Source organism: Balearica regulorum, chromosome 25 (assembly GCF_011004875.1).
Source record: "Balearica regulorum gibbericeps isolate bBalReg1 chromosome 25, bBalReg1.pri, whole genome shotgun sequence".
NCBI lineage: Eukaryota > Metazoa > Chordata > Aves > Gruiformes > Gruidae > Balearica > Balearica regulorum.
The window spans coordinates 1,955,778-1,983,201 of record NC_046208.1 but is presented as its reverse complement, the minus strand read 5'-3'; the positions used below and the strand labels follow the sequence as shown (position 1 = coordinate 1,983,201).

Here is a 27,424-nt window from a genome sequence, read left to right as displayed (position 1 = left end):
TCCTGCTCATCCTCTGGGATGTCTAAAGCTTGGCAGAAACACCCCTCGTGCCCGGGTGAGTCCACCTGCTTACGTGACCGCTGTCTTTGAGGGGAAGCACCAGCTCAGTGTCCGCAGCGCTATTTATGGCACTGCCAGAGCTCTGAGCCTGAATTAGGAGTCCCACATAATCCTATTGCATCCAGTCATACGTTTAGAGATCCCTAATGCCTCCCAAATTGTGCGTTGTCTCTCAGAGAAGATCCTCACAGGTGGGGTCACACAGAGAAGGCTCACTGCAGTACCAAGCAAGCACGAAGGGTTCAGACGTCCACCCCAGAAGAAGGGTTCCCCCGGGGGGGCTGCCGGAGCCCTGCCTGGCTGCCGGCGCTGCCTGTCCTGCCCCTGCGTCGCTGCCACCCCCTCACGCTGCAGCAGGGAGCCCCCACCCCTGCTGCTCCTCGCTCATCTCCCCGCGGAGCCGTCCCAGGACTGTCATGTGCCGTTTGCTCTGAGCCCTTGGCGACCACGGGGCGAAGCCAGCTGATGGCAGTGCAGCCGGGCACGTTTGTGCATCAGGGGAGGAACGATGCATCACGCCGACACCACCGGGACCCTTTTGTCCCGGCCACCCTCAGGGCAGGGTCTTCCAGCCCCCCACCCGCAGGAAGGGGACATGGCGAGCGGGAGTCCCTCCTGCCCAACCACGAGCCCAGGGCTCCCACCTGCAAAGTCGTCTTCCCGGCGCGGACCCCGGCATGCGGGGCCGGCTGCGGCGAAGGCTGGAGGCAGTGCCGCCAGGATGGGCAGTGCCAGCCGTCAGGGACGTCGGGGCCACTCGGGGCCATTGTGACAACTGGGATGTCACCGGGTGGTGGCTGTCACAGGGGTGCCCAGGCTGAACAGGGCTCCTCAGGCAGAGGGCGTGGAGGAGCACGGGGGCTCAGCCATGGAAATTAGGAGGGTGCTGTTTCTCCTGGGCAGATGGGACAGGGGAAGAGTCACACCCCGACGGGAACCCCCACTGCTGCACTCCGAGCTGCTCTGCTGGCCCTGCCACCCCCACCGAAATGTGGCCTTGGCAGCACGGACCCGCTCTCCCCTGTAGACTCGAGCTGTTTCTCTTTTCACGGGTGCAGTTTGCTGTTCCGTAGCCACACGCGAGGGTTTCTCCTCCCGTCCTCCCCTGCGAAACACCTGTGAGCGCGGCCGGGAAAGATCTGCATCTGCAGGGCGCAGCTCCTCACGCTGATGCAAAGGCAGATTGTTCTGGGGTGTTTACCCGTATTAGGATCAAAGGCAGCCTCACACTGCGGCGTGTTACATCAGAGCAGTGCGCACATGGCTATTTCTATGCCATAAAATCTGCTGGCGATCTTCCAAGTGCTTTCCCCGTGCCCAGCCCGACCCACCTGTCCCTTTAGCTGTGTGGCCTCTATCGCTCAGGAGATCATGGCGAGCGGCAGTCGTCCTCCCTTAAAAATATAGCCATGCCACCAAACCGGGCATCTTTTCTGCATCTTTTGAGTTTGCACTTTGCAGAAGTCAGCCTGCCTAGCGCCACACCTAGCATGCTCTCCTTGCTAGTCCCGAGCTTTTTCTGGTCCTCTGCAGGGAGGTCCGTGCTTTACTGGGAGGTGGAAGGTAAAGAACGAATATTTTTCATCTGGAACAAAAATACAGGAGTGTGCACATGAGCTCTTGCAGACTTGTTCGGCAGCTTGTGTTCACTGGGTTAATAAACTCATCTCAAAACACACATCCCTTCATGTTGTGAGGCATATGTTTTCCTACGCTCACCACCCAGGGCGAGGCAAAACCATCGTCGGTGGGGTGGCATGGGTACAGCTCACCGCCCCGGAGCTCACGGGTGCTGCTCTGGAGTCCCCCCTGCCCCTGGGGCAGAGGAACACCTCGGGAGCCACTGTCAGGGAGCTGAATCACACCGCCCTGTTCCCGCAGAGCATCGTTGCAGCCCTGTGGCACCTTTGAAGTCTCTTTGGTGTAATGACGTTTTGTGGGACGCCTTTGTGCAGGAGCCCAGACTTTCTCATTGCACAGGATTTTATTGGCTTCTCAGAATAGTTCCTCTTCTCCTTCCCCTTTCCCTTGACTTTGTCTCTCTGTTTATCCTGCACAATTTGTCCAGTCAGAGACCGAGCATGTATGCCTTGCCTATCTTGCAAAGATATTGTGTCCTTTGCTCACGGCATACAAACTTTATATTTTCCCTTCAGCAGGTGAAATAAAACTGCTCTTTCAAATAGTGAGCGGGTCCTTCATTTCACCTGGTTTGTGCTTTCGAGATGTGCCAGTGAATTTTCTTTAAATGTCTGGGGCTCAGCCGGACGGGTTTCTGTGAAGAGCTGGCTGCAGCACCACTCTCAGGAGGAACGTTGTTTCCCAGTTTCCGTCCTATTATTGCTCTTATCTGCAGGCAGGACTATCCCTTTTCCTGCAATCTCGGCTAAAACACGACTGCAGGTCCCTGCGGTGTGCTCCCTGTGCGGCAAGCTCAGGGCGTGCGGGAGTCACGCTCGTGCAGATGTTTGCAGGATTTGCAGGATTGTTTCCCTGTCTCACACCATCAGCAGTTAAGATAACTGTCAGAAAGGGTGCGAGTCCCGCTAATTGCAGGCCTCGTGTCACGGCACAGAGCCATCCCTTCAGCATCACCCGCTGCTCCTAGAGCGGATCTCGGGAGCAGCGGTGGGAGCGGGCACAGGAAAAGGCGTCTGACCAGCTGGATGGAGCTGCACATCTGCAGACCAGGTTAAAGTCTCTGAAAACTGTCTTCAATAATTATAACCCCTATACTACAGCCACAGTGTTGAATCCACGTGGTACAACATTTTAACTTTCCTTTTCTTTCCCCCTGTTTGCCATTCACGTTAATTCTATTTAACTGCTGCCTGACTATTTATGCCACGATTAGATTTTCCTTTTGCAAGATCGTAACAGCACCCATTTTTCATTGTTCACGGGTGATTTAATGTGTTGCCCTAATTTGTACTTTGTGGCAAGAAAAGGTCGTGAAAAGCATGATTTCAAAGTGACTAATAAAGTGATAGTTATCGCTGAAAACTTAAATCTACATAATTTTGACTCTCAAAATGTGGTGGAAATAGAAATAGATATCAGACAGGATGACCTTACCCTGCACTGTGTTTCAGAGTTAATGTTTTGACAACTAATTTGGGTTTAAAGTTCTCCAGAAATCTCAGCACTTATTAATAACCAATGTTACCTATTAACTCTCAATTTTTACTCGTACGACACAGAAAATTGTTGGCAATGCTAGACTCTTGCTTTTTTACCTGAAACAAATTGTTTGGGGTTCAAGTCCCACTGTCTTTAAGGTTTTGCATCAAAAAAAAATCCCAAACCCTGATAACAGGCAGGTCACACTGGGGAGGGAGATGTTTCTGGTGGTGCGTAGTTCCGCTGAAGCCTGTAGGGATTTGCAGAGGAGCTCGTATGCGTGGAGCATGGGGAGTTTAATGCTTCGTAAGATGCTTCCTAAAAACCCAGTGCTAATTCACCTCCTAGCACACACGCAGCAGAGGGAAAGGATTACACTTCAGATTCCCTTCAGCTGACATTTCCTTGTGTTGCAAGGACACCTGCAGATCTCAGACAGGGACACCAGGTCCCACCGCCCTGCGCAAGCGGGTACGCAGAAAGTCTTGGGGCCGGGGAGCCCAGCCAGGACTACAGCAGCAGGTGAATAAACAGAAAAACACAGGAGACAGTGAGAGAGAGATCAAACCTCTCAAACCTAAATGTTCAGTGTATGAGCAACTTGAGAAGACGGATAGTTTGGGTCGTGTTGGGGTTTTTTAAGGGGAATCAGATGTTCGGCTACATTTAAACTGCGGCCTACGCGGCCCCTCGAGGTTATTTTATTTTATTTATTTTATTCTATTTTTTCCCGTCCCGTCTGCCCCAGCAGCAGGAAGGGGCTGACAGCCAGCCCGGCTCCTGCCAGCGGCACGGAGACCCCCGGGGCCGGGCCGTGAGCCGAGCTCCAGGCAAAGCCCCCCGGGGCCGGGGCCGGCTGTAACGACCCGCGGGGGCAGCGGGGGGGTGTGGGGGTGTGTGGGGGTGGGTGTTCCTCCGCCGGGCGGGAGCGGCTGCGCGGCCCCGGGGCTGGCGGGGCCCGGTGCGGCGGGAGGCACCTGGGCGGAAGGAGGGGCCGAAGGTGGGGCCCGGCCCGCCCCCGCCCCGCAGCCGCTGTGGCAGCGGCCCCGGCCCCGCTCCCGCCCGCCTGCCGTCGGCGGGGATGCCCGGCGAGCAGCGCCAGGCTCGGCCAGGATGAAGAAGCATCACTCCGTGCAGGGCACCTTCAGCCGCCTCTTCGGGAAGCGCCACGCCAGCCCCGCCGCCGCTTCCCTCTTTGCCACCAACCCGCCCTGGATCTTCACGCAGGAGGTGACCTCGGACAGCGCGGGTGGCACCGGTCAGTAGCTCTCCTCCTCCTCCTCCTCCTCCTCCTCCTCCGCTGTGTCCCGGGGCTCGCTGAGGAAGCGTGGGAGCTCTGTGTGCGGCCACGCGTGATGGGGGTTCGGGAAGGGGCCGGTCCCGGCGGACGAAGGGGTCGGCCGGGGCCGGGGAGCGGCGGTGGCTTATTCACCGCCCGGTTGGGAAACTCCGGGAGCCGTTCGGTGGGGCTGGGTTACAACAGTGCGAGTCCAAACCTGCGTTCCCGCGGGCTGCAGCTGGAGCGAACCCTCGGAGGAAGGCGCGAAGGCTCCGCACCAGCTGCTTGAGACCAGCTTCTGCTCTCAGGGGCTGCGATCTGCTCCGGGCGGTTAAAAACTTTACTAAAGCAGGCCGAGAAATAGTTGAGAATCTCTTTTATTGCTTCCAATGGCTCTTTCCCACGCCGTGTTTGATCCGCTTCTGCCCGGGTTTTGGTTATTTACTTGTAAACCTGTTTCTCGAAGGGCTGTGTGCGAGGGGGGGGGGGGGAGTTGAGGGTTGCATATTCCTCAGGATTTATTTGTGTTTCTTTGCGGTTTTAATTGCAATACTGTGCCCTGGAGGCTCATGTAGGAGGGAGCCAAATTAATAGTAAAGGAGCCAGGTAGATAAAAGATAGCAGTTTGTGGATGAAGTTTGGTGGTTGTAAGATTCCAGCAAGCGCTTCCAAGCTTAAAAATGGAAGACGTTGCTTGCTGAGCTGTGCGATGTGAAGCGTTGTCCATTAAAGCTATTGCGAGGTGGTTACACCCTGAAGGCCGAGCTGGTGAAACTAAGATAAAATGAAAATGTGACGGAGAGTTTCATGCAACTCCTAAACACAAAAGGAAAACTGCTGATTTCTAACTGTCGTAAATCTGAGGAGGGTTCAAGCTTCTCTCTGATGTGGTTTGGATTTTAAAAAAAAAAAAAAAAGTCGCTGTGTCTGCTTATTACAAGCCTGATTTCCGTGGCTGCAATTGCAGTACAAAGGCATTCCTTTCAGGTGTGGGGAACTGCTGTGCGGATCAGCTTGCAAAGTAAGAGCCAGGAGTGCTTGAAATCTGAGCATAAATAAAAGCTGTTGAATCACTCCTTAGCATCCTCTTGGCACTTATATCGTGAATTTAATTTGTGTAGCGTAGTGTGACACACCGAAGCGGAGTGCCTGCGTTTGGAGTAATGCGTGCCGAGGGGTGGGCTCGTCGCGAGGAACGGCGTGCTTCACCCAATAAAGCCCCGTCCCTGGCCTTGTTTCGTGACTATTTGCTGCATCGCTTCATGCCGTTGCTGCTGCCAAAAGGAGTCCACTGCTTCTGCTAATCCCCACCTTAGTTTTTCATACAAAGTAAACACAAGTTAAGCAACGTGGAATGGGTGTAGGTTTGCATGTCACTGACTCAGAGATTCCTGAATATAGTGACTGATGCCGCCTCCTCGCTGTGAGCTGTGGATACCCCAGCATCAAACCTGCTACGCCTACTCCAGGTGATGCAACCTTGCACTAGGAGGAAGTTCCATTACGTCTCTTGCAGATTGCTTATTTTATTTGCCGTGACTGAGAGGACACAAATGTCTCCAGGACAGGCTGAATGTCAAAAAATGGCCCAAGTCTAGTCGGGGCCAGCTGCTTCTGACAGCCTCCAAAGGCATGTTTCCTGATCCCTCCTTCCAGGAAACGAAGCTGGCAGAGCACAGGTCTTACCGGTGACAGGCTCTTAGCAGGCAAGTCCTGTTTATCTAGCAAAGAAAACACAACTACAAGCATTTCATTTTACTTTAATTAAATGCATTCAGGTTAGCGATGCTTAGTAATCTAGGATCAAAGACCTTGTGATCTTTAATGCAGTTTCTCACTGAGTTTACCTAGTGTCTTGTTTAATATAAAACTCTCATCATTTCAAGTCTCTGAACTACTCTATCGCTGCTCCACAAAGCTGTCTGAATCCAAACTCTGATGTTGCATTGGCTTTAATTCTTGCTGCTTGCTCACCAAATGTGGGGTCACCCAGGGGGTTATGCAAAAATAATAATAATTTGCTGGCATCTTTGCTGTCCTTGGGACTCCAGCAGCTCCTGTTTGCGCTTGGGCCCCTCGCAGGCAGGGAAGTGTTAAACTCTTGCTAGGACCACACTCAAGCGCAGGCTGAGTAGTGTTTTGAAAGCTGAAGAAAATGTCTATTTTGTAAAGAATCCCTTGTAGTGGGAGAAGTTTGGGATAAGGGAGAGGAAGCCGTGACTGACCGTGAGGACAGTGATAGCATGATGGATAGTCCGGGGTGGGTCCCAGGGTAACTTGTGGTATAGTGGGCAGGAGAAAGGAAGAGCTTACGTGCTTGCTGGACTCGGTGGCATGTTTCAAGGTTGTGTGAATTCATCTGCCTCCAAACCCATAACTTAGCAGAGGCTGTGGTAGCTCATGCCCAGCCCCTGGCGTGGTCAGGTTCTTCATTCCAGGTGTTCATGGAAGTGTTTTTCTTCTGTGGGAACACACACGCAAGCATTTGCTTGCCCTCCTCATTTTTTCACTAAACTTGGTGTAAAACTCTGTTTCCTTGGGAGCTTCTTGCCTGATCTCTGCCTTGTCCAAGGAGGGCAGAGACTTCGTGACAACCACGCTACGTGCCGTGGCAGTCCGTGATGGGTTGGGGACCCCAGCCATCGGGTCAGGCAGCGGATGGCGGGCATGGGGTCTGCCTCGGGCCAGCGAGGGGCTGTGCGGGAGCAAGGACGTGCAGGAGGGAGTGGGGACGCTGGCTGGGGCCGGTCAGGGACTCCAGGACACAGCCGGCTTCTCGGCCGGGCGGTCCTGCTTCGGTGAGCGCTGCCCGTGGGTTTCGGTGGCTTAGAAAGGCAGCCCAGCCCCTTCGTGTGTGCACGGAGCTTACACAACCTGCGCCTTTCTGCTCCTTCGCTTTTAATTGCCGTATGATACTTGACAGAAACTGTTTGTGTGCTTCACGCTTTAGCACGGGCTCAGCTTTGAGGACTGCTTCCAAACTTTTTAGTGGGGGCAAAAAGAAAAACCCCAACCCTATTTACTTTTTGGTGTTTGTTGTTTGGGGCGGAGGGGGAGGTTGTTTGCTTCTTCTCACTGAAACCACTGTTGAAATCTGTTAGGTGGGAACACTCCTGCAGAGTTTTCGCTCTGATCACAGCCGTTTTGCTCACTTTCCCCCCCCTCCTTCCTCAAACCTTCATATTTTCTTTAATGTTGGTCTCCTTGGCTACGAATTATTTGTGTATCTCCTTCCAGCCAAGGTGGGGTTTACATGCTTCAATGCTTCTGCTTGTTAATTCATGCTGTTAATCAGACACAAAGAACGTAATTAAACTAATTTTATGAGCTTTATTCACTGTCAGAAACAAACCTGCCCAAAAGGTGTGGTTCAAGGTAAAAGCACAGGGCTGGGAACCAGGAGTACCTGATGGCTTCTCCTGCTTGTAACTCTGTGACTCCTTTCTGCCATAGCGTCTCCATTCGTAGTAGTGTTTTGTGGGAAGACATTGAGAGCGTTTTTCCGTGAGGCAGGCCGAAGTGTGAGAGTGTTGTGGCAAGCACGATTTGTCCTCCAGCGCCAATTGCATTGGGGTCAGAAACAAATCGTTCTGGCAGCAAGCAGAAGGATGCTGCGGGCGCTGGTGGAGTCTGTCTGCAGCAGGGAGAGCGGCTGTGGCACCTCCGTCCCGCTGCTCTCAGCTGCTGGCAGCAATACACGGAGGGGGAAAACCTTCCCTGGGAAGCCCCTGCGTGTCCATTTTCCATCGCGGTGTCCGAGCGGTGCAGCGAGGTGTTCCCCTCCGCTCACCCTGGTCCCGCTCGGCACAAGCCGGCGGGCAGCCAGGGGTCAGGGGCGCCTCCGCTGCCCCTCTCCGCTGCATAAGTGACAAGGACCTGTTGTCGTGATAGGGCTGAGCAAAGAACCTGTAATTAACTCTGCGCTTTGATGCGACCGCTCTGCCCACAGAGCGGTGGGCAGGCGAGGAAGGGCAGGAGCGTTCTCTCCAGCTGGCGTGGCTGGTGGTCAGACTCTGCTGCTGCCTCCTCCCCCTCGATTCCAGCCGCTGACGATCGGCCAAGATGAGATCCTGCCCGTGCTTACGAGCTGGTTTGTGTCGCCTCTGGGCACCTGCCCTGGACCCGCTCCCGCTCTCCTGGGGGTCGGAGCCTCGCGGCACTAGAAAGAGACACTCCACTTGCTCCTGAAGCATTCTCCTTCCCTAAACGTGATCTGGGTGGGGAGTGAATTGAGTGTTTGTGCTAACTTTTGACCCTCCTGAGGTAAGTTTAAGTTAGCTACCATGGGAAATCAGCCTTTCAGACTAGACTTTGACATCTGTGCTCCTTTAACTCCAGTGTCTGGAGCTCTGGGAAGGCTCTCTGCACCTTGCAGGTGTGTGCCAGCATTGCCAGCGCCTGCCCGGGGGTCCTGCTCGCCTGGGACCTTTCTCCCCCATCTTCAACTCGCCTCCAAAACACCCAAATACTCCTCAGAATCTGATGGGTTTGGCCCATTCCTGGGAGCTGATACAGCAAATTCTTCACAGCGTTTTTTAAAATTAGGTGGTGCCCAATGTTGTTTTTCCTGTTGCCTCAAACACAGTGCTGCTGCTTACAGTCTTCTCTTCCCTGCAGGTGACGTGATTGAAGTGTATTATGGTGACAATCGCTTTGGGACAGTGACTGACTCTGGCACAGCAACGCTTAAACCTCGTCCGAGAGTCCGGCCGCTGCTGACTTTCTTACCCCTTGTGAGTATCCGCCTCGTCACTGGGATTTGTTACGGCAGCGCGTGTAACTGGTGCCCAGAACCAGTTGGGCTGGCTGCTGCTCTCATCCTTTACCTGAGGGAAGAAAATAAATGAAAAGCAAAACCACTCTATAATAATGCTGGATACGAGGGATTAGGAGGTGATCTGAGTTCAAGGCTTGTGTCGGACATAGGCAAGATACATAAGGTATCTCAGGCGAGAGACATAAGCATCATCAGACTTGTACTTTCAATTTAAAAAAAAAATTGCTGAGCATGTAGATGATAGATCTGACTTGCACTGCGTTTTATCTAACCGCTACTGGCAGTATCTCTCTGGATCAGGCATGTTGCTGGAGACAGCAGTAGCAAAACTGTGGCCTGTTTGCAGCAGAGGAACGAGGAGGCGATGCAGCAGGTGTCTGCGCAGAGGCTGATTTTTCCAATCTCTGTATGAGCGGAATCGTTCCCTGCAGAGCTGCCAGTGCTGCAGCAGCAGCTGGATGCAGGGACTGCAGCAGCAAGTGTCAACACAGCTGGACCACAGACGGCCTGGAGATGGCTTTCACCCAGCTGGGACTCCAGAAGCCACACGTGGTGGTTGCTGACTTTGATGCTGTGCTGCTGTGTGTGCTGAGCAAGCTTTCCTCCCCCTTGTAATACACCTTTCCAAAGGTTTTATCCCCTAAGGAGAACAGCGGAGTGCATGATTGCTCAGAGATATTTTGGAGATGGCAGTAGCTAGATCTGAAGTGATACATGCAGGTCACTGAAGGTCAGTGAAGACAGTAAAACACTTAAAAGCCTTTGGTCTTGACAAGGAAATTCTCTCTGAGAGGAAGGGATGTTTTTCCTCGTACATCCTTGTCCTTTAGAGCAGCCATCACCTTCAGCAGAAAATGGGCTGGTCTGCTGTCACCAGGGTGCAATTAGGAGTCAACGGGGTTGTGCAGGTGTCACTTGGAGGACAACTGGGGTGGGAGAGGGAGTTTATCTGTTTGGGAGCATAATTAGGAAGTTATGGGGTTACGCAGGGGTTGTGCCCTCTGTGATGCCTTCCGAAAGATCACAGCAGGTGAAAAATCTCACCCAGGCTCCCAGTTGAGTAACCGTAGGACTGGTGCCTGAGAAACTCCTCTCCGGTAGCACTGGCTTGGGTGCACGACCACAGCTCTCACCTCGTATTATGGGGTTTTTAGGGTGTAACTGGCCTTTTGCATAGTTTTTGAGCTTTCAAACGTTTTACTAGTGGAAGTGTATGTGGCAGAGGAATAAACAGCACAAATGCCCCTGGGATAAATACTAAGGGCTGCCACCTCAGCCGTGGTGCTCTCCTGCTGCCCAGAGAAGCACAGCCAGCCCTGGGGCTTTTGTCCCCTCAGTCACCCTTGTGAGGGTCCTTCTCACTGTGCTTCTCCTCCAAGAGTAACAGGTTTAACTGAAGAAACTAGTAGGAATAAGAACCGTTTTTAAGGATCAATCTGTGTTGGATATTTGCATTATTTTGATTAGGTTTGATTGTGATTTGATTTGGCACAGACACTTCTGCTGCCTCATTACATATTTGCACTGGGCTGTTCTGCACCTCCCGCCTTAACCCTTTCTTTCCACCCACCCGCTCTCCTGCACGGGGCGGGGGGAGGCTGGGAAGCGTAGCTGTGAGTCAGGAGGATGCACACACCCTGCCCGGCAGCCAGCCCGCCGGGCTTCGTGTGCCTGGCAGCTCTCCCCACACCGAGCAGCTTCCTTCCTTCCTTCCCCCACCCCCAAACCCCCGGCCCTTGGCCATCCTGAGCTGAGTTGGAGCAGGGATTGCAGGAGAGGGGGTTTTGCTGCCTGCCTCTTGGCTACCACCACGTCCTCCTGCCCACCCGGCTTCCCGGGCACCACGGGTGCAGGCAGAGCTTTGGCAGCTGGGGAGAAGGGGGATAAATTCCTTTAGTTAACCGCCAGACTTCCCTAGTTCTGCTTCAAAACGAGGAGTTTGGGGGTAGCGCTTCATATTTGGAGAATATGGTCCTCTCCGAGACCCTGAGATGCTAAACAGTTGTATTTTGGTGCCTTTTATGTAAGAGGGAGCTTCAAACCTGGCGTGTTTAATGGGTGGGAAGTGTGGGCTCCCAAGAGACGGAGGGAGCTGGGGACTGTGAGGACAGGCAGGCTGCCTTCCACTGGGGCCAGGGGATATCTAACTCTGTTCCAGCACTGAAAAGCAATTCCTGGTGGTTACAGTGAAAGTTCCCCCCAGTGGGATCCTCGGCACACGCAAATCTGATGCAGGTACCACAAACTGGAAATGCAGGTTCCTGGCACACCACCCTGAGCGCAGCCCGCTCTGAATCAGCGGGAGGTTGGCTGGGCTGTCACACCCCTAGCAAACACAGCAGAGGGAAGCAATCTTTCCAGTCATCTCTGCAGACTGGCAGCGTACTGGAGATGCTTTCCATTTTAAAAGCCAGCTCATGACGTGAGGATGGGTGGGTTTTGAGAGATGCTGAGCATTAACAACTGCAACAGAAGTTTTTTTGGTGTGAAACAGGCTTGCCCAGTTTTTAGGACCTGCTAACATGTCCAAAATTACTGCTTGTTTATGAAATATGGCCTGTTTCCTCCAGCTTTGCATAGATCTTTTCCAACTGCTGTTCCCTTTCTACTCCTATCCAAACATGTGATGCATATGTTACTTTTAATTCAGTGCTCAGACATCTTTGTTTCCCTGTAAATGAGCCGGTCTCCTCAGTGTGCTCTGGAGACTGGCAGCAATGAATTTCCAGAGCAGATGGGAACTGCTGGGGGTTTTTTTGGTTTTTTTTTTGTTTTGGTTTTTTTTTTTTTTCTTTGTGGTTTTTGGTATTTCATTGCTCTGGACAATTTTATTATTGGCTCTTGAAGTGCCTCTTGTTAGCCTTTGTCTTGCCTCTGGCTTTCAGCTGAAGTTAAGGATCCACTGCCTTGTACTGTGTCTTTGGGACCAGTAAGAAGGTCTTGGATGAGGCTGGAAGGCTCACCGAGTCTGATCTTTTGCCACTAACAGATCTGTCCTGATGCCTTAGCAGACCTTGGCTTCTCCATCAGCACAATCCCAGGAATGTGAATTCCCACTCGCTCTCTGCTGGCTCACCAATAACTGGCTCATTCCCTTGTGGTTTTAGAGGATCTTTGGTCATCTGCAGGGTGAAGGACTTTGCAAGCAAAATGTGTATTTTCTTCTTATTTTGTCAAAAGCTGGGGGATTCCAGGACTCTTCAGAAGGAGTCCAGGCTGCTGCTGTTAAAGTCAGCTCTGCCCCAGCAGCTCCCGTGTTCCTGAACTCCCTACACCCAGGGCAGCGTGTTAATGTGCTGTCTGAGCCCTGGATGGGGCTGGCTGTATGGGCCCAGCTTGACCTTTGATCAAGGAGACTTTGGAATCCTATGGCAATCTCTTGTAAAAATAGTGATAACGGCAGTGAAAGGCAAAGGGCACGGGGGCTCAATCATTATCTAGGCTTCTGTATGCAGAACACCACCAGGCTGAGCGGTGGGGGCTGATGGTAGGATAACGCTTCCTTTGTACGAGGGGCTGTTAACAGCTAATGCAAACAGCTACCTGGGGTGAGTAGGAGTGCGACAGGGTGGACCCTGGGAACGGGGCGGTATGTCCCTGACCACTGCCCATGGGCTCTACGGGCTTCTGCTGCTCATGGAGCGTTATTTCTTTGCTCTGGGTCTCTCCCAACGCTGGTATGTGAAAACCCAGTCCACTGCCTCACTTAGGTCTGTGCTGACAGCCTGATTCAGCATCCGTTTGTGTTTTGGACATGGGTGCGTTAGTGCAGGTTTCATGAGCGGTTCCAGTCCCTCTGCAGAGCAATCTTAGCGGTGAGTCACTGGAGGAAAGGAGAGGCTTTCTGCTTCTGGCAGGGGGACGAGGCAGGAGCCCTGGTCAGCACTCTGGGTGAGTCATCGTGCCATGAATATCTCACGGTGGGTGGCTGTAATTATCCAAAGTGCCCTAGCTGTAAGCATCTTCGTAAATGTGTAGGCTGCTAAATTGCACGGTCCTGTACCAGCTAAATGCACTGCTGAGTTTTCAGCGTGAATGTGAAGGGAGTAATTGGCAGTGAAACACAAACCACGCAAGTAGCTGTTTTCCCCAGAGTGTTCAGATATGCTGGTGCCAGTTTCCCAAAAAGCTGGAAGTCTGTCTGCGACTTCAGCGTGGCGTGTACGTGACTGCGGCGTGAGCTGGCAGTGCTTGCTGGAGAGCAATGCCCGCAAAACCCGTGGGAGCTATTATGTTTGCTTGGTACGTGAATGGTGAGAAACCGGTGCTGCTGATTGTGGGTTGGGGGGACCTAAGTTTGATGTGAAATAGCCGTGCTCCTCTCCAGCCCCTCTGCACCTGACTAGCACGGGCGAATTGTGTCCATGGCTTGTGCAACCTTGATCACTTAAAAACCATCAACAGCAGCTACCGCAGGGACCTCCATGTCTCAGAAACGGCCCTGGATCCCTTTGGCTCCTGTTTGTGTAGACAAATTACCAGCTGTGCAGGCTAGGGCCTGCTTGTCAGCGCTTTGCTCTGATACCTTGGGCATAAATCTAACAGCTCTGTTTTCTCAACTATTGCAGAATGCCCAAGAATCCCATGGGGTGGCTGTGCCGACACCGTCAGTGCCAGAAGACTTTGAGGAAAAGGCAGCTCTTGGTAAGGGATCTTCTCTGCTGAGTCCAGGATGGTGCTAAGTGCTCAGCAGTACTGTGCCTGTGGGGAAGGAAGCATGTGTGTACCAAGCTCTGGAGCAGACAGACTGATCATGAGACTTTCATGCTAAAATGGAGTCTACTATTAATTATTCTTTTAAGTCATTGAAAATTAATTCATTTCTAAGGGGTGAGGCATAGTGGCTGTTACAGTTCAGCAAGCTTTAGACAGCTGCTGAGCAAAATAAACTGGTTTCCTAGGAGGATAGCTGGCCAGAGGCGATGCTGGCCGTCGCAGTGCTGCCAGAAGGTGCTCACGCTGCTGTGCTCTCGCTCTTCCTGGCAGGTTCTGGTTCCCAGATCAATGGGAACTACCGAATGTACAGCTCGGTGGGGGACCTGCGCCCACAGGCTCTCGAGGGGGATGACCTGGATGAAGACATCCCTCCACCACCGTCGGTACCCCCACCACCCCCTCCAACAGCACCAGTACCTGCACCACCACCTCCAGCCTCGCCAGTCCCTCCACCACCCGAAATGCTGCCGCCACCACCACCGCCACCACCTGAGATGGTGCCACCACCACCTGAGATGGTACCACCACCCCCTGCCATGGCACCTCCGGCACCTCCACCACCTCCAGCCTCTGCCCTGTCCTCCCCCAGCACACCAGCACCTCCAGACTTCATCCCACCGGCCCCACCAGGCGCCTCGCCGCTCAGCCGGGCCCCGGCACCCTTCACCACCGGCATCTCCAAGTGGAAGTCCGAGACAGTGCTGAACACGAGGCAGGCGGATGCCGAGGGGCCGCTCTGCCCTGCTGAGGCTGGGGTGCCAGCTGCCCCAAAGGAGAGCCTGCAGCCCAAGCACTGCCCTGAGCCCCACCTCACCTTCCCCAGGTCCTTCAAGGTGCCCCCTCCGGCTCCAGCCCGCTCCTCCTCCATCCCAGTGCAGGATAGTGAGCCCATCCGGCAGGAGCCCTTCCCCAGGCAGCCTCACGCCCGGCCTCCCCTCCCGCCCTGCTTCACCATAAGACCCGCGGCCAAGGCTCGTGCAGGAGGAGAAGCCGAGCAAAGAAGTTCTCCGCTGAGACAGGCTGTCACAAAGCTGGCTGTGCCAACACCTCCGCTGCCGAGCCCCAAGCCGGGTCCAGGGCTCAGCCATGGGACAAATCCTGGCAGTCGCCAGTCCCCGCTGCCAGGCTCCGAGATGGAGAAGGTTCCCCAGCCAAAAACAGCAGAGAGAGACTCTCCTCCAAAATCCGAATCTCTCTGTGCCAACGACCTGGACCTCCCTCCTCCAGACTACCCGACCTGTGAGAACGACTGGAGGGACGCCAGCAACCTGAACAGGCTGCGACATGAGCTCTCGGCCCTTCTGCGCTCCCCACGCAGGGAGGAGAGGCCACCGGAGAAGCCGGCTGCTTCCCGGCCTGCAGACAGCGGTACCGACTGTGCTGGCAGCCATGAGCCCAGTCTTGGTGGGCCCCAGCTTGCCGGACCTGCCAGGAATGATGTGCGGTTACCCACAGGAGGGGAGACTAAGAAGAAAGAGGTGCCCAGCAGCCCCCCTGCTGCCAAGGGGGGTTCTCCCACTGCGGTGGTCCCCGCTCTGGAGAGTAGCCCTGCTGCACAGACCCGCAGTGTGATGAAAATCAGGAACGAGCTGGAAGCTGTGCTGTCCCTGAAGAAAGAAGGGAAACCTGTCCTGGGGTTCAGCAACCAGAAGCAGGGCACCAAGGATGGTGGCAGTCCCCCTGACGCGAGGAAGAGCCCCCCTGACGCAGGTGAATCGGTGCTGTCAAAACCAGCCCCAAGTCCGCTCCCAGCACCAGCAGCTGTGGTGGAGAAGGATGATACGGGACATGAGGACCATCCTGCTCCTGTCACTGGCAAGGCCACAGAGAACTTGATGCCTGCTCCTGGGTCCCTCAACAGCAGTGTGAGCCCCCCAGACACACCTCAGGGACCGGTGGAGGAGTCCCCTGCTCCCACCTCCCCCTCGCCCCCCAGTTCTCCTGCACAGAGCCCAGCACCACAGCCCAACGCAGCCATCTTCCAGTACAAAGTGCACCGGGCTGGGGCCAGCTCGGCCAAACCGCCCTGTGCCTCGAGCTCAGCCAAACCACCTTGCCCCACAAGCTCGGCCAGGAGCCCGCCAGGTACCTCAGGAGTGGGGCAAGAGGAGGTACTGATCCACCCTGTGACAGGTGAGCGGGTGGAGCGGGGGTCCCCCATGGCACTGCTCCTGGCAGCCCGGCAGCGCGCCCAGCGGGGCCGGCAGGGTGGTGAGGTGGGAGCTGTACCGCGGGCAAAGCCACCCCTGAAACTTGGCAGCGCCTTGTCGGACACCACCTCCACCAGCTTCTACCGCCACGAGTCCAAGCCCTACTCCTTCACTGTGGTGCCCCGGCCGCCTGGGGCAGGTACGGCAGGGGCAGGACGGAGCAAACCCCCATCCTTCTCCAGCTCCTCGGAGCAGGGCCGGGATGCGCGGGCAGTGGGTGAGGCGCAGCCCCCAAGCCTCCCTGGGCACCGGCGGGCTGCTGCCTCCAGCCTGCTGCGGGGCCTCCTCGAATCCGGGCAGCTGAACCAGCCTGGGCCGCCCCGCCATGGCGTGCCCGAGGAGGAGAATGGGGAGACGGCGCTGGACTATGGGATTATCCCTCCGCCTCCTGAATTCAGCAATGATGAGGTAGATGATGCTGAGAGGTCCCTCCCAAGTCAGGAGGAGAACTGCAAGTGCCCCAGCTTCCCCGACTCCAGCCGGGGCTCGGAGGCGCCACGGTACTTCAGGTGGCCCGGCTACGGTCGTGGCTACGGGGCCAGCCGTGAGCTGCCAGCCCCGCTGCCCTCAGAGAAGAGCAGGAGGAATGGCGACTTCACACCCCAGTACCCAGATTACAGCAGCTCTCCCGGTTACTTCAGCCGCTGCCCAAACCCCCGCCCACTTATCAAGAAGCGCCTGTACGTCTCTGAGCCCGACAGCTCCTACCCTCGGGCAGCCGCAGCTCCCCGGGGCACGGGTGTCCTCTCTGCCTACAGCCCTGGGGGGTACAGCTCCCCGGCAGGGGAGGGTGTCCGTCGCCTCAGCTCTGCCCACAGGAATGGTCCCACGAGCGCGCAGGGCAGGCGGACGTCCATCGATGCTGCTGGGAAAGCCACGCCGTACAGCAGCGCTGGGGCTGACACCAAGTACAAGGGGCAGAACGGGGAGTTCTCGCCCACCGGTGTGGTGGCAGCCAGCAGGTATGTGTCCCCCTGAGCTGACCCCTTCCCTGTCCTCTGCGTCCCTTTGATTTGAAGAGGAGGAGGGCTGGGCCCTGGGCTGGCCCCAGAGAAGTCAGTGCCCCTTGGCTCATGCGGTGCCACTGGACGCCTGGCTGTGCTTGCTCCAGGCTGGGGTCTCCTCCCAGCCCTAATGCCCAGCGTCCTCTCCTCTCCGCGTCGCTGAATGGAGACATGAGGCAACAAAAGTTGCCCTGCTCCACTAGGAAAAAAAAAAATTTAAAATTGCAATATTGAATAAAAACAAAGAGTTTCCTTTCAGTGGCTTTCCACACTGTTTTCCCTCCAGACCTGCCCACGGCAGCTCGCAGTACGGCGGACCCACCAACACCTTCACGGTCAGGCCCGGGGCACGGCAGCCCATCTCCTACGCCTACCAGAGCGGCCACCGATAGTCTTGTCCGCAGGGCTGCTCCATTGCCTTCGTTCGGCTGGGAAGGGATGAGGAGGTGCCTGGGTTGGTCCTCTCCTTCTCCACGGGTACCAGGGATGGTCCCAACCCTGCTTGAAACTACTGACGGAGAAGGCGGAGAGCAAACCTGGGTCTTGGACTGTTCTCAAAAGACTGTCATGGAGAGTAGTTACTACAGAGGACTGGCTGCTGTCTTGTTATGTGAGCAAACACGGTTTTCCTTCTGTTCCCCCCTTTAATTATTTTCAAAATTGCAGCCTGATAGGTCTTCTAAGAAAGTCAAAAAGCATCCTTAGTTCTCTTGAAAGAGCATCACCACTAGAGAGATTGTTTTCAGTTTTTTATTTTGTTTGGTTTAAATCCAACAAGCTTGGGAGTAGGGAGAAACTAGCTGGGAGATGTGCGTAATGGAAGCTAGCCAGTGTATAGCTAAATGTAGGGGAATTAGAATAAGAATGTGAGGCCAATGGGATAGAAATAGAGTTTAGGATGTTTAGATCCTAACCTCCTCTGTCCCCACCTCCTTCAACAGCCTTGAGCAAATCAATTATGCCGATGCCTTAAAACCAGCTCCTGGCTTTCAGTGCCTGTCCTGCCGAGCCGGGGGCAGCTCCACCGCGAAGGTCTGAGCCCCCCTTCTCCAGGGAGTGACCGTGGGGGGCAGCGGCTTCGGGAGCGCAGACCCTCGCTTTCCTGCTCCTTTTGGTCACTGTAAATGTTTCTGTTGGTAATTATTCCTCATGGAAGAAGGCTGAGAGCCCTGGATGGATGGCTGTAAAGCACTTTGGAGGCTTAAGACATTGAGCAATCCTTCTTTTCTTGTGTCAGCTGGTGGGCGTCAGCGACTCGCCCAGGTGCTGTGCTGGTGGTGCTTTCCTCCAGGGCTCTCCTGCTACTTTGGACCAACTTAAACCCCCACCTCTAAAAGCTAAGCCAAGGAGCCCTCATAAACTGTTATACTGAGACTTGGCTTTAGTCTGTCTCATTTGGGGGACTAAGAAGCTACATTTCAGTGTGATTTGTAGAGTATTTAATGCTCCTGGTGTGTGGAAGGTCTGCAGTGATGTACCTAAGGGACCTGGCTCCCGCTGGTTCCCAAAGCGCTTGTCTGGGTGCTGGGTGTGGGAGCACGGCCCTGCTACGTCGTGGGGCAGGAGAGACGAGCAGCCTTAAAGGGGTTATTTTGTACTACGGAGCGAGCAGTACAGTCTCACGATAGCTGACCAAAGCTTTGAATAGCCAACTTCCTGGAATTAGAAATATGTAACTTTCCTCGTAAGTAAACTTGCTGAAAGTCACTGTAAGATAAGTGTAAAAACTTGTAGAGAATGTTTTCTAATCACTGACAAACTAAAAGCACTTTGAGACATTAGTCTATTTTTATAGGAAGCACTTTCTATTTTCAATACCATACAATATCATTCGTTCCACTCCAGCTTATCCTGTGTCGCACGCATGTGTGTATGTGTGCATGTAAACAGATTTTGCTCTACAATTCAACTCAAAATTCAGTGATAAATCTTCCTTCACAGTGGAATTCTCAAGAGTTACCTTGATATTAATGTATGTCTTTGACGTTCTACGTTTTATGTTATTTCCAACTTTATCTAATAATTTAACAGCTGTTTCAAATATTGCAGCAGCTTCAAAGTATTCTGAACTTTACTTTGCTGTGAATAAAATGAAAAAGCAAGTACCATAATCGGTCTGATAGCTAATTCAAATGGTGACTCGCAGTGACTTGGAAGACTTTTGGACGTGCTCACCCCAGCCAGTATTGAAATAACATTTTAAATATCTGGGTGTTGGTTTCTAAAAAATCTTTAGAGAGAAAAGAGACTATGGAGTAACTATCTGGGTATTTAAGTGTGCCACTGTCATGTAGAATATTCCCCCCCACAAAACATGGCAGTTTGTCCATGCGAGGAGCATCTTAAGGATTCTTATTTATCTATAGAAGTAAAGCAGTGATCCTGTTTGAGTGGCTTCACGGTCACATTTTAGTATTGGATGAAGTTTCACCAGTTTAACTTGAAACAAAACAAAGAAGCCTCTCTGGTAATATTGCAACCCAATTCTTTTTATTTCCTGATACTTTTTTCAAAATAATAAGTGCAAATTAATTCACAAAAGCAGTTTTAAATTTAAAGGCTTGTTGGGAAACTTCGGCCTTCAAGATTGACTTTGCCCAGAAATGGGCACAATTTCCTCCCTCAAGAATTCTCCTAAATTTGAGTGTATCCCCAACATAAGTTTTGGGATTTTTAGACCAAAATGTGAAACGCCAATGGTGGCACTTGCTTTGAATTTCACACTTGCTATTCCACCCAGACAACGCAATTCATGTGCGGTTGTAATATGGTGTTACGTAGTGTGGAGCGTCCTGTTTCTGGCAGAGGTGTATCTCTTTATATGAAATGTTAGAAGCATGATAACTTAGGTCAGTTTTATGAAATAGCCATTATTCATTCAAAGAAGCCCCATTCTGGGAATGCATAGTGCACTAAGCTGCAACTACATCAGGTAGGACTCTGCTCACAGTTGTAAAACTGGTTAGCATGAATGTTTTAAGCAGTGGAACTAGTCTATTCTTTAAACACTTTGGGCTATCCCTCCTTCTTTGGAATGCATTAAGCAAAATTCTAGTATTGCAGTAACAACTAGACATTTATGCTGGGGCCATTGGGAACTGTTTGTTGCACAAAGAAACCACTGTCAGAGCTGCTGGCAGCCGAAGCACGGAGAAGATTAAATCCGTAACGAAGAGCAAGGACCTCTCGGCTGCAGGGATGGGGAAGAGCTCCCTCTTCCCTGGTCAGGTAACTGTCAGGACAGCATGGAGATAAAATCCACTTGGATTCCTGTTTCTGCTCCTTCACCCCTGCTGTTTCACTATATAAATTTAGCAATAGAGGAGGAAGAAAGTGAGGGGTAGTAATGGAGCAAACCAACCTACCGTATAGCCCAGTTTTACCACTGAATGCAATCTTGAAGCCAGACAATGGGATTCTTCCCACTTCAGCCCTCTCTAGCAGTTTGGTCATTCAAGTCTTGGCACAATTTACATTATCCCCTGCAGATGCCTCTTCCTCAAAAGTACCTGCTAATGTAGTATAACTGATAGCTTTACTTGTAAAGTGTTGAACAAAGTCTCTTATTTATGAGTGCCTTGAACTCCACCTTCTTGCATTAAATATGTCTGGATGTATTGGTTTATTACATGTGTGGTATGACTTTTTTTCGTATTGCTTAAGTGGTCTGTCTACTGCAAGATCTTTGCCTGGAAGATTAAAAGGATGGGAAAACAGCTCAAACTAGCCTCGGCAACAGGCTGAATGTCAGCTTACCTAGCGGTTGGTCCAGTTCCTACTTACTGGGGGTTGATATAAACCCTGTGGCAATTCAAGTGTTTTTTAGAAGCCCGATGAAGGAATGAACGGGCAGCTAGCCCTAGCTGCCCCATCACCCCATGCCCAGCTGGTTAGGCAGGCTGACAGAGGAGCTGGTGCAGTTCAGCCTGTGCTGCTTCTATAAATAGCTCTTGGGTTTGAGCTTTTCATTGGTAATGAAACTCGCATACTTACTGGCAAGTCCCAACTAGAATGTTGTACTTAAAATGGAGAATGCAGTGGGAGCAATGCAAGCAGCAACATAAAAGGCAGGCTTGTCTTCATAGCGGCTTATTCTCCACTCCTCAAAATTATATTTGTTTGCCTTCTCACCTCTTTAATCCACGTCTGGCTACAGAACCAGGTTCTCTGAGAGGGAAGCCGTGCAATGTCTATCTTGAAGCTTTTACTCTAGCCACAAGGTATTTATAGAAGCATCCCCAAACCTGAATGGCATGTAAAGTAGTCCAGAGAGTGTGAGCATACCACAAACCCCAGAGAATTCTCCAATTCCTTTGCAGATAACTCACAGTCAACAAGCATTGATGTGGTATTGCCAGTGTTTCTGCCACGCTGCCCGCACGCTGGTGTGACTATTTGCTATAGCCTTACTAGCAACGGTACAACCGACTAGGAGCCAAGTGAACAGACCACCATCGACTCCTAATAAACTGTCACCCTTCAGTGCTTCTCCTGTGATGGTGGCAGAAACCCAAGCGGTAAAAAGTGAGATGATGATACTCTGTAAAGAAACATGCAAACCTTTGGGGGGGGATGCTGCCTTACTACTTGTCAGGCTGGCAGCTGCTGCCCTCCCGTGGCAGAACATAAAGCTTCACCCAGATTTGCTACATGTGAAGCATTTTTTTTTTTTTTTTTTTTTGTGCGTGTGTGTCTGTCCCACCATGCTCAAAAGTCTTTAAGCCATTGTAAGAATAGGATTAATACTCAGTAATGACCTGTGGTCCTTTACCTTCCACCATCACGCTTTTTGCCGTGGACTGTTGTTTTGCTCACAGGGCAGCAATGTGAGGAACTTGGTGTGGTTTAATTCTCGACATTTGAAACTGTTGGTTTTAGCTATGCAGAAAGGAAACTCTACTTCAAGTTTTGGATAGAAAAAGCTTCCTGAAAAGCAGCAGGACTTACAGCATGCCTTGCACTAGCGCTGACAAATCATAGCGCCCTAGCATTAAACAGTAATACGGTGCACATTTAAGAATGGTTTTAATTTCAGGGACTGAAATCACAACTTCACTCTAACCGTAAATGACCTCAGCTGGCTCTTCGATACTACAGAAGTGGCTCAGTGAAACTTATACCCAGTTACAAATGAAAACTATGATTTATTTAAAAACTGTCTTCTACTTTTTCCAAGACAACTTGTTCACAAACAGCACAAGACCTGTTTCAGTTTTCAGTACACCATCAGAGGTCTGGGAGAGGTAACTTTTTTGGTTGTTCAAGGATACTGTTGAAGAACCTTGGCAGTTTTTATAATCATGTCTCTCTTCCTTGTCATACACTGTTCTAGATTAGGAAGCTTGCTCTGTAAACACCTGTATGACATGAGAATTAAAAAAGCAGCAAATGAGCTTTTAAAAGGATATGAGAAAAGTAAGCCTGGCAAAGCTTGGTCTGCCTAAAAATTAATTGGATCGACTAAACTTATGTTTATGCAGGGATAGGTCCACTGGAAGCGGTGTACAGTTTAGTGTTGCTACCATGCTAAAGAAACAGGAATAGCATTCATTCCAGGGTTTGGTTTTTGGTTTTTTTTTTTTTTTCCATTAGTCAGGACCTGCTTTATTCTGTCTAGGAAATATTAAGCCAGGCCACATGTAGAGCAGTGGCAATGCATGCAATGATATTTTTTTTTTTCAGTTACATATGTTCCAGGGAAACAGTTTAGTTTGAAAAGATTGTGGTATATTACAAAAAACCACCTCTAAGGATTATGGGGTGTCTGTTTTGAGGATTACAGGAATGCTCGGTCCCCCCAGTCTCTGGCGCAAAGTCACTCATCACAAGTGCGTAAGGAGTCTCATTTATTACTAAGCAGAGACTGTTTATAGGAGCAAGCAAATGAAAACTGAAGTCCTTAGTCCAGTTTTTCCCTTACATAAACTGTTCACAGATCTTATCTTTGAATAAGTTGTCTTCAGCACAGAGGAGATGAAACATGGCGTCAAACAGAACAGCAGCTGCTAACTTCTCTTGGCTTTCAGCACGCTACAGTAACAGCCCCCTCGGGCTGGCATCAGCTGCAAGCCAAGGGCGAGAATCACGGGTCCCGGTATTTCAGCATGTCATGCACGAGCACGGACGTGTTTCATTACAGGACTACAGCTAGGATCCTTGTTGTACAAGACTCCTCACACCAAGCACTGGTTCTCCAATACCAGTGCACAAACAGTGGTCGCCATAGGATCCACACTAGTAGGTACTGAAGACCAACCCTCTAATCCACATGCTGCATTAAGGACAACTGTGGAACTCTTCTAGTCTTGAAATGCCAACACGTCTTCCCCTTCAGTTGGAATAGTTGATTTACATAGCAAAGAACTTTCCTCAAGGGTGAGGCTCTCTCCAACTAACAAGAGGTGGATGTTTTTAACCTCCCCCAAAAATGTTTCTATTGATTCCTCCCTCAGTTCTCCAAACCATCTGTGGAATTAAGTCTTTTTATTATTTTTTTTAGTTATACCCAATTCCCTGTCTCCCCAAGTCTCCTCTGTGCCTGAAGTCAATTTTTTTCCTAGGTAAAATACTGAAGTATTATCACAGGTGAAGCCAACTCCCCAGGAGAAGGTAAAGCTTGGTTTGTAACTAACTTATGCCTAATTAAAAAATTACTACAGGAACCTTCTTAGTCACAAGGTTCAAGGCAAACAGACCATACCCGCTCCAGTTCACACACAGCTTTGACTTCAGCAGAATCAAAGTAATGCCAGGAAGATATCTGGACCATGAGTTTATAAAATTATTCTTTTACACAGTTGACTCCAGAAGCTTCACCAGCTGGTATGGGGACAGTGTGATGTAAAACCTGATGATCCCATCCAACTGTAGTGAGCAAGGCATTGTCTGAAGGAGACCACGATAAGCCTTTTACAAAGTCTCGATGAGAACGGTTTCTGAACCTGGAAAACATGAACACTCCGTTAGCCATAAAGCATTCTCACTTAGAGTTTATGGGCTTGTGCCATTCCTAACTGCTAGTTTGTTAGGATGATGCTCCCCCATTTAAGGAGTATTTTCATCTTCCACTCAGCATAAGGATAAAAAAATTAACTTAATGAGAAGTCAACAAGACAAACAGCTACAGTAGCAAATACATTCTGTCTAGTACTTACACCTCTGAGAGGTCTGAGTCAAGAACAGCTACTGAACAGTCTTCACTGATTGTAGCCAGTAAGGGTGAACTAGAGGACAAAGATGAGACCAGAGTTAGAACAATCAAATACAAGAAAGCTTCTTAGGGATAAACGTGTGAAAAGCACATTTCTTAGTGAGCCTGACCCAGGTACAGTGAATTAACAGACACTAAATCTTACAAAAACTTTTTCATCATCATGTGGCAGGTTGCCAGCACACTAAGCGAGAATATTCTATTAGCTTCAGAAAGCAAGTAGTCCTTCCTCAGGCAGAGGTGATTGTAATTAGAAAAATCCCCAGTGACTGGGTCAGCAATTCTGAACACTGCAGAAGTATTCTCATGTACATTCACACGCTTCTTGTCAAAAAAGTGAGATGTTGTTTGGTTTACTCTATTCTTCACTATTGATCTTTCTGGTAAGAACATCAAACCTAGTGCTCTCATAGGTTTTACTCTAAAAACAAATAAGGCTTACAAGTATATGTAGTCACACATTCTATGCCAGTACATCAGACTGTACCTATGTGTAGAAAACGCAAACCCCGTGATACTTCGGGCATGCACAGTGGAGCTGAGGGCAGAATCAGGATTCTTTGTGTCTACTAGTGCAACTGTTCCATTTTCATCACCTTTAAGAGAAGGGAGAATGAGGTTATTAGCAAAATTGTCATGTGAAAAAGACCTTGATTTGTCTGGTGAAAGTCAAATAATAAGATCACTTCTTACCCAAAGCAAAGATGTCACTTTTCTGTGGATGCCACATGACTGAGGTAGGGAGGTGATTACAGGCACTGCAAACTGCGAGTAAATAAATTGGGAAGAGCGTGAAAAGAGTCAGTACAAAGGTACTATCTCGTTTAGCACTGCTACCGCACTAAGACAAATCTTTAAAAGCTTATTGTACTTCTGCGACAGTGTTAGACTTCCTTAGGTTTTTAATAGGCTTTTCTGCCAAAACGGTCACATCACTAGTTTTGAAGTTAGGCATAAAGTAAACTGTATTTCTTCCGACAAACGCTTGTACACAAGCAGCGACTGCACAGAGAAACATACCAATTCGAGTAGCTGGTTTGGGGCATCTGGTGTCCCAGAGTAAAGTTCTGCTGTCCTATAAATCCAAAATGAAGGAGAAAGGTTTTACAATTTCTTTGTGGCAGAGGGTAGGCATAAACCCAGATTCACTGCAGAACTGCTACTGACCCACATTCAAACCCACACCACCTCTTCAGTCATCCCCAGGACAGACCTAGGAACTCCCATATGTTAATACAAACCTGTGGAAATCAGCTCAGTAAGCTGACTGGCAACTTATCAGACTGGAACATTGAAATAACACAGGTATGCAGCTTGTAACACAATAGGTGGTTTCCCAGTAAGTGCATTCAACTGTAAATAACTAAAGTTAAATCTAATTTTTATCAGGTAGATTTAGACAGAGAGTGAGCTTTACCTCAGCACAGGACAGGAACACAGTGTCCTTACCAGGACAGGAAGCCACACATGTCACTGAACCGGAGTGAGCTACCAAAAGCACAAAAGGATAAAGAGCCTCAAAGATTGTATCCAACTTTCCCATGTATTCCCAAGGACCTCTGAAGGCACAGCAGTATAATAAAGAATAGTTTATGCCCAGATACAGGGTAACTTCTACTCAGCGATAGCCAACTGCTTCCTGCCAAACTGATGAGCTGCCAAACTCAACCAGAGCCACGGCAGTCAAGTCCCTGTGACGTGCCCAAGCTTGAGGAAGCCCCTCCGGGCAAACGGTCAGTGAGAAAGGGGCCGGGGGGAGAGGATCAAACAACGTACGGCCTCTGCTGTGGCCAGAGATCACAATACCGTATCGCCAGAGATCAGCATCTCCAATGAGCTGTTCTTCAAAACAAATATGGGTTAGGAGATCACACCATTGTGTGCGGGTGGAAGAAAGATTTCAGTACAGAAGGACTAATCCAAGATATGCTTAGAGATGCAAGGCAAACTAGCCTTATAGCGTTAATTTTGCAGGGAGAAATAATAACAGACAAAGAAATAAGACTGTGGCAGAAGCTTCACAGACTGGCAAACATTAGATCACAGCCCCAAGTGGTGTGGTTTGGCAGACGGGAGATAACCTGCGATGCTGCAGGACTGAGCTCAGCCTGCGGCAACCGGCGAGGGGCCAGAAGGAGCCGGGCGACGGGGCCGGCGTGGCACTCACCTCTGTAGGAGTGCAGCACGGTTTGCTGTGGGAGGTCCCAGACCTTCACGCTGCGGACAAGAGCGAGCAGTCAGCACCCAGCACCCGCCCTGGCGCAGGGCAGCCGGGCCGGGGGCACTCACCAGAAATCCCTGCCGCCGCTGACAGCCTGGGTGCTGTTGGCCAGGACGGCCACCGTCATCACGATGTCATCGTGCTCATATTTACAGAACTTGTTGACGATGAGGGTTTCGTTCTCGTCCAGCTCCCACAGCTCCACGGCACCTGGGGGGATTGGGGGGGGGGGGGGGCACCCACCTCAGAGGGGGGCACCCACCTCGGGGGGTGGAGGGGGGGGGGAGCGGGGGGATCCCCGTTGCTTACCGGAGTCGGAGGCCACCAGGATGCCCCTGTCCGCCACCCAGCGCAGGTCGGCGACGCCCGCCTCTGTCTGGACGCCGGCGGTGCAGAAGCCCTCGCTGGGGGCGCGGCGGGGGTCGGCGAACACCCAGAGGGATCCAGCCCAGCAGCGCCCGCTCAGCCCCGAGGCGCCCAGCAGCAGGGCCCCGTCTGCGGGAGAGGCGGAGGGGAGAGGCCCGGTAAGCGCTTGCCGCCGCTCCCTGAGAGGCCGGCGGCCCCCCCCCTCCCCTCCCCTCCCCTCCCCTCCCCTGGGCCGGCGGCCCCGCTACCTGCGCGGTAGTGCGCGCCCTCCAGGTGCCGCTCCATACAGGCGGGCGCGTTGGGCGGGATGTTCCACTCGGGGCCGGCCGCGGCTTCCCCGCCCGCCGGGGGCGGTGGGGGCGGCGGGGGCTGCTCGGGCGGCGGCTCCTCCATGGCGGCGGCGGGAGCGGGGCCGGCGGCACCCCCACGTGCTCCCGCGCCGCGCGCGCCGCCGCCTCTCG

The 27,424-nt window shown here is 51.8% G+C and overlaps 2 protein-coding genes across 3 annotated transcripts; one reads left to right on the top strand and one right to left on the bottom strand.

Annotated features, from left to right (window-relative positions):
* Positions 1-4,195: 4,195 nt before the first annotated feature.
* Positions 4,196-19,637, top strand: C25H6orf132 (chromosome 25 C6orf132 homolog). 2 transcript variants are annotated; one of them, XM_075775913.1, is made up of 5 exons: positions 4,196-4,438; positions 9,077-9,192; positions 13,805-13,880; positions 14,223-17,124; positions 17,453-19,637. In XM_075775913.1, exons 1-5 carry the CDS (start codon positions 4,294-4,296, stop codon positions 17,556-17,558), a joined length of 3,345 nt encoding a protein of 1,114 aa, XP_075632028.1. In that variant the 5' UTR covers positions 4,196-4,293; the 3' UTR covers positions 17,559-19,637. The 2 variants fall into 2 exon arrangements, with proteins under 2 accessions (XP_075632028.1, XP_075632029.1); XM_075775914.1 differs by lacking the exons at positions 4,196-4,438; positions 9,077-9,192 and adding an exon at positions 12,840-13,127.
* Positions 19,638-22,174: 2,537 nt separating this feature from the next.
* Positions 22,175-27,424, bottom strand: WDR77 (WD repeat domain 77). Its single transcript, XM_075775876.1, has 10 exons — positions 27,212-27,424; positions 26,907-27,092; positions 26,666-26,807; positions 26,544-26,593; positions 25,794-25,864; positions 25,397-25,451; positions 25,070-25,141; positions 24,864-24,972; positions 24,321-24,389; positions 22,175-24,107 (listed from the first exon to the last, which is right to left on the bottom strand). Exons 1-10 carry the CDS (start codon positions 27,354-27,356, stop codon positions 23,948-23,950), a joined length of 1,059 nt encoding a protein of 352 aa, XP_075631991.1. The 5' UTR covers positions 27,357-27,424; the 3' UTR covers positions 22,175-23,947.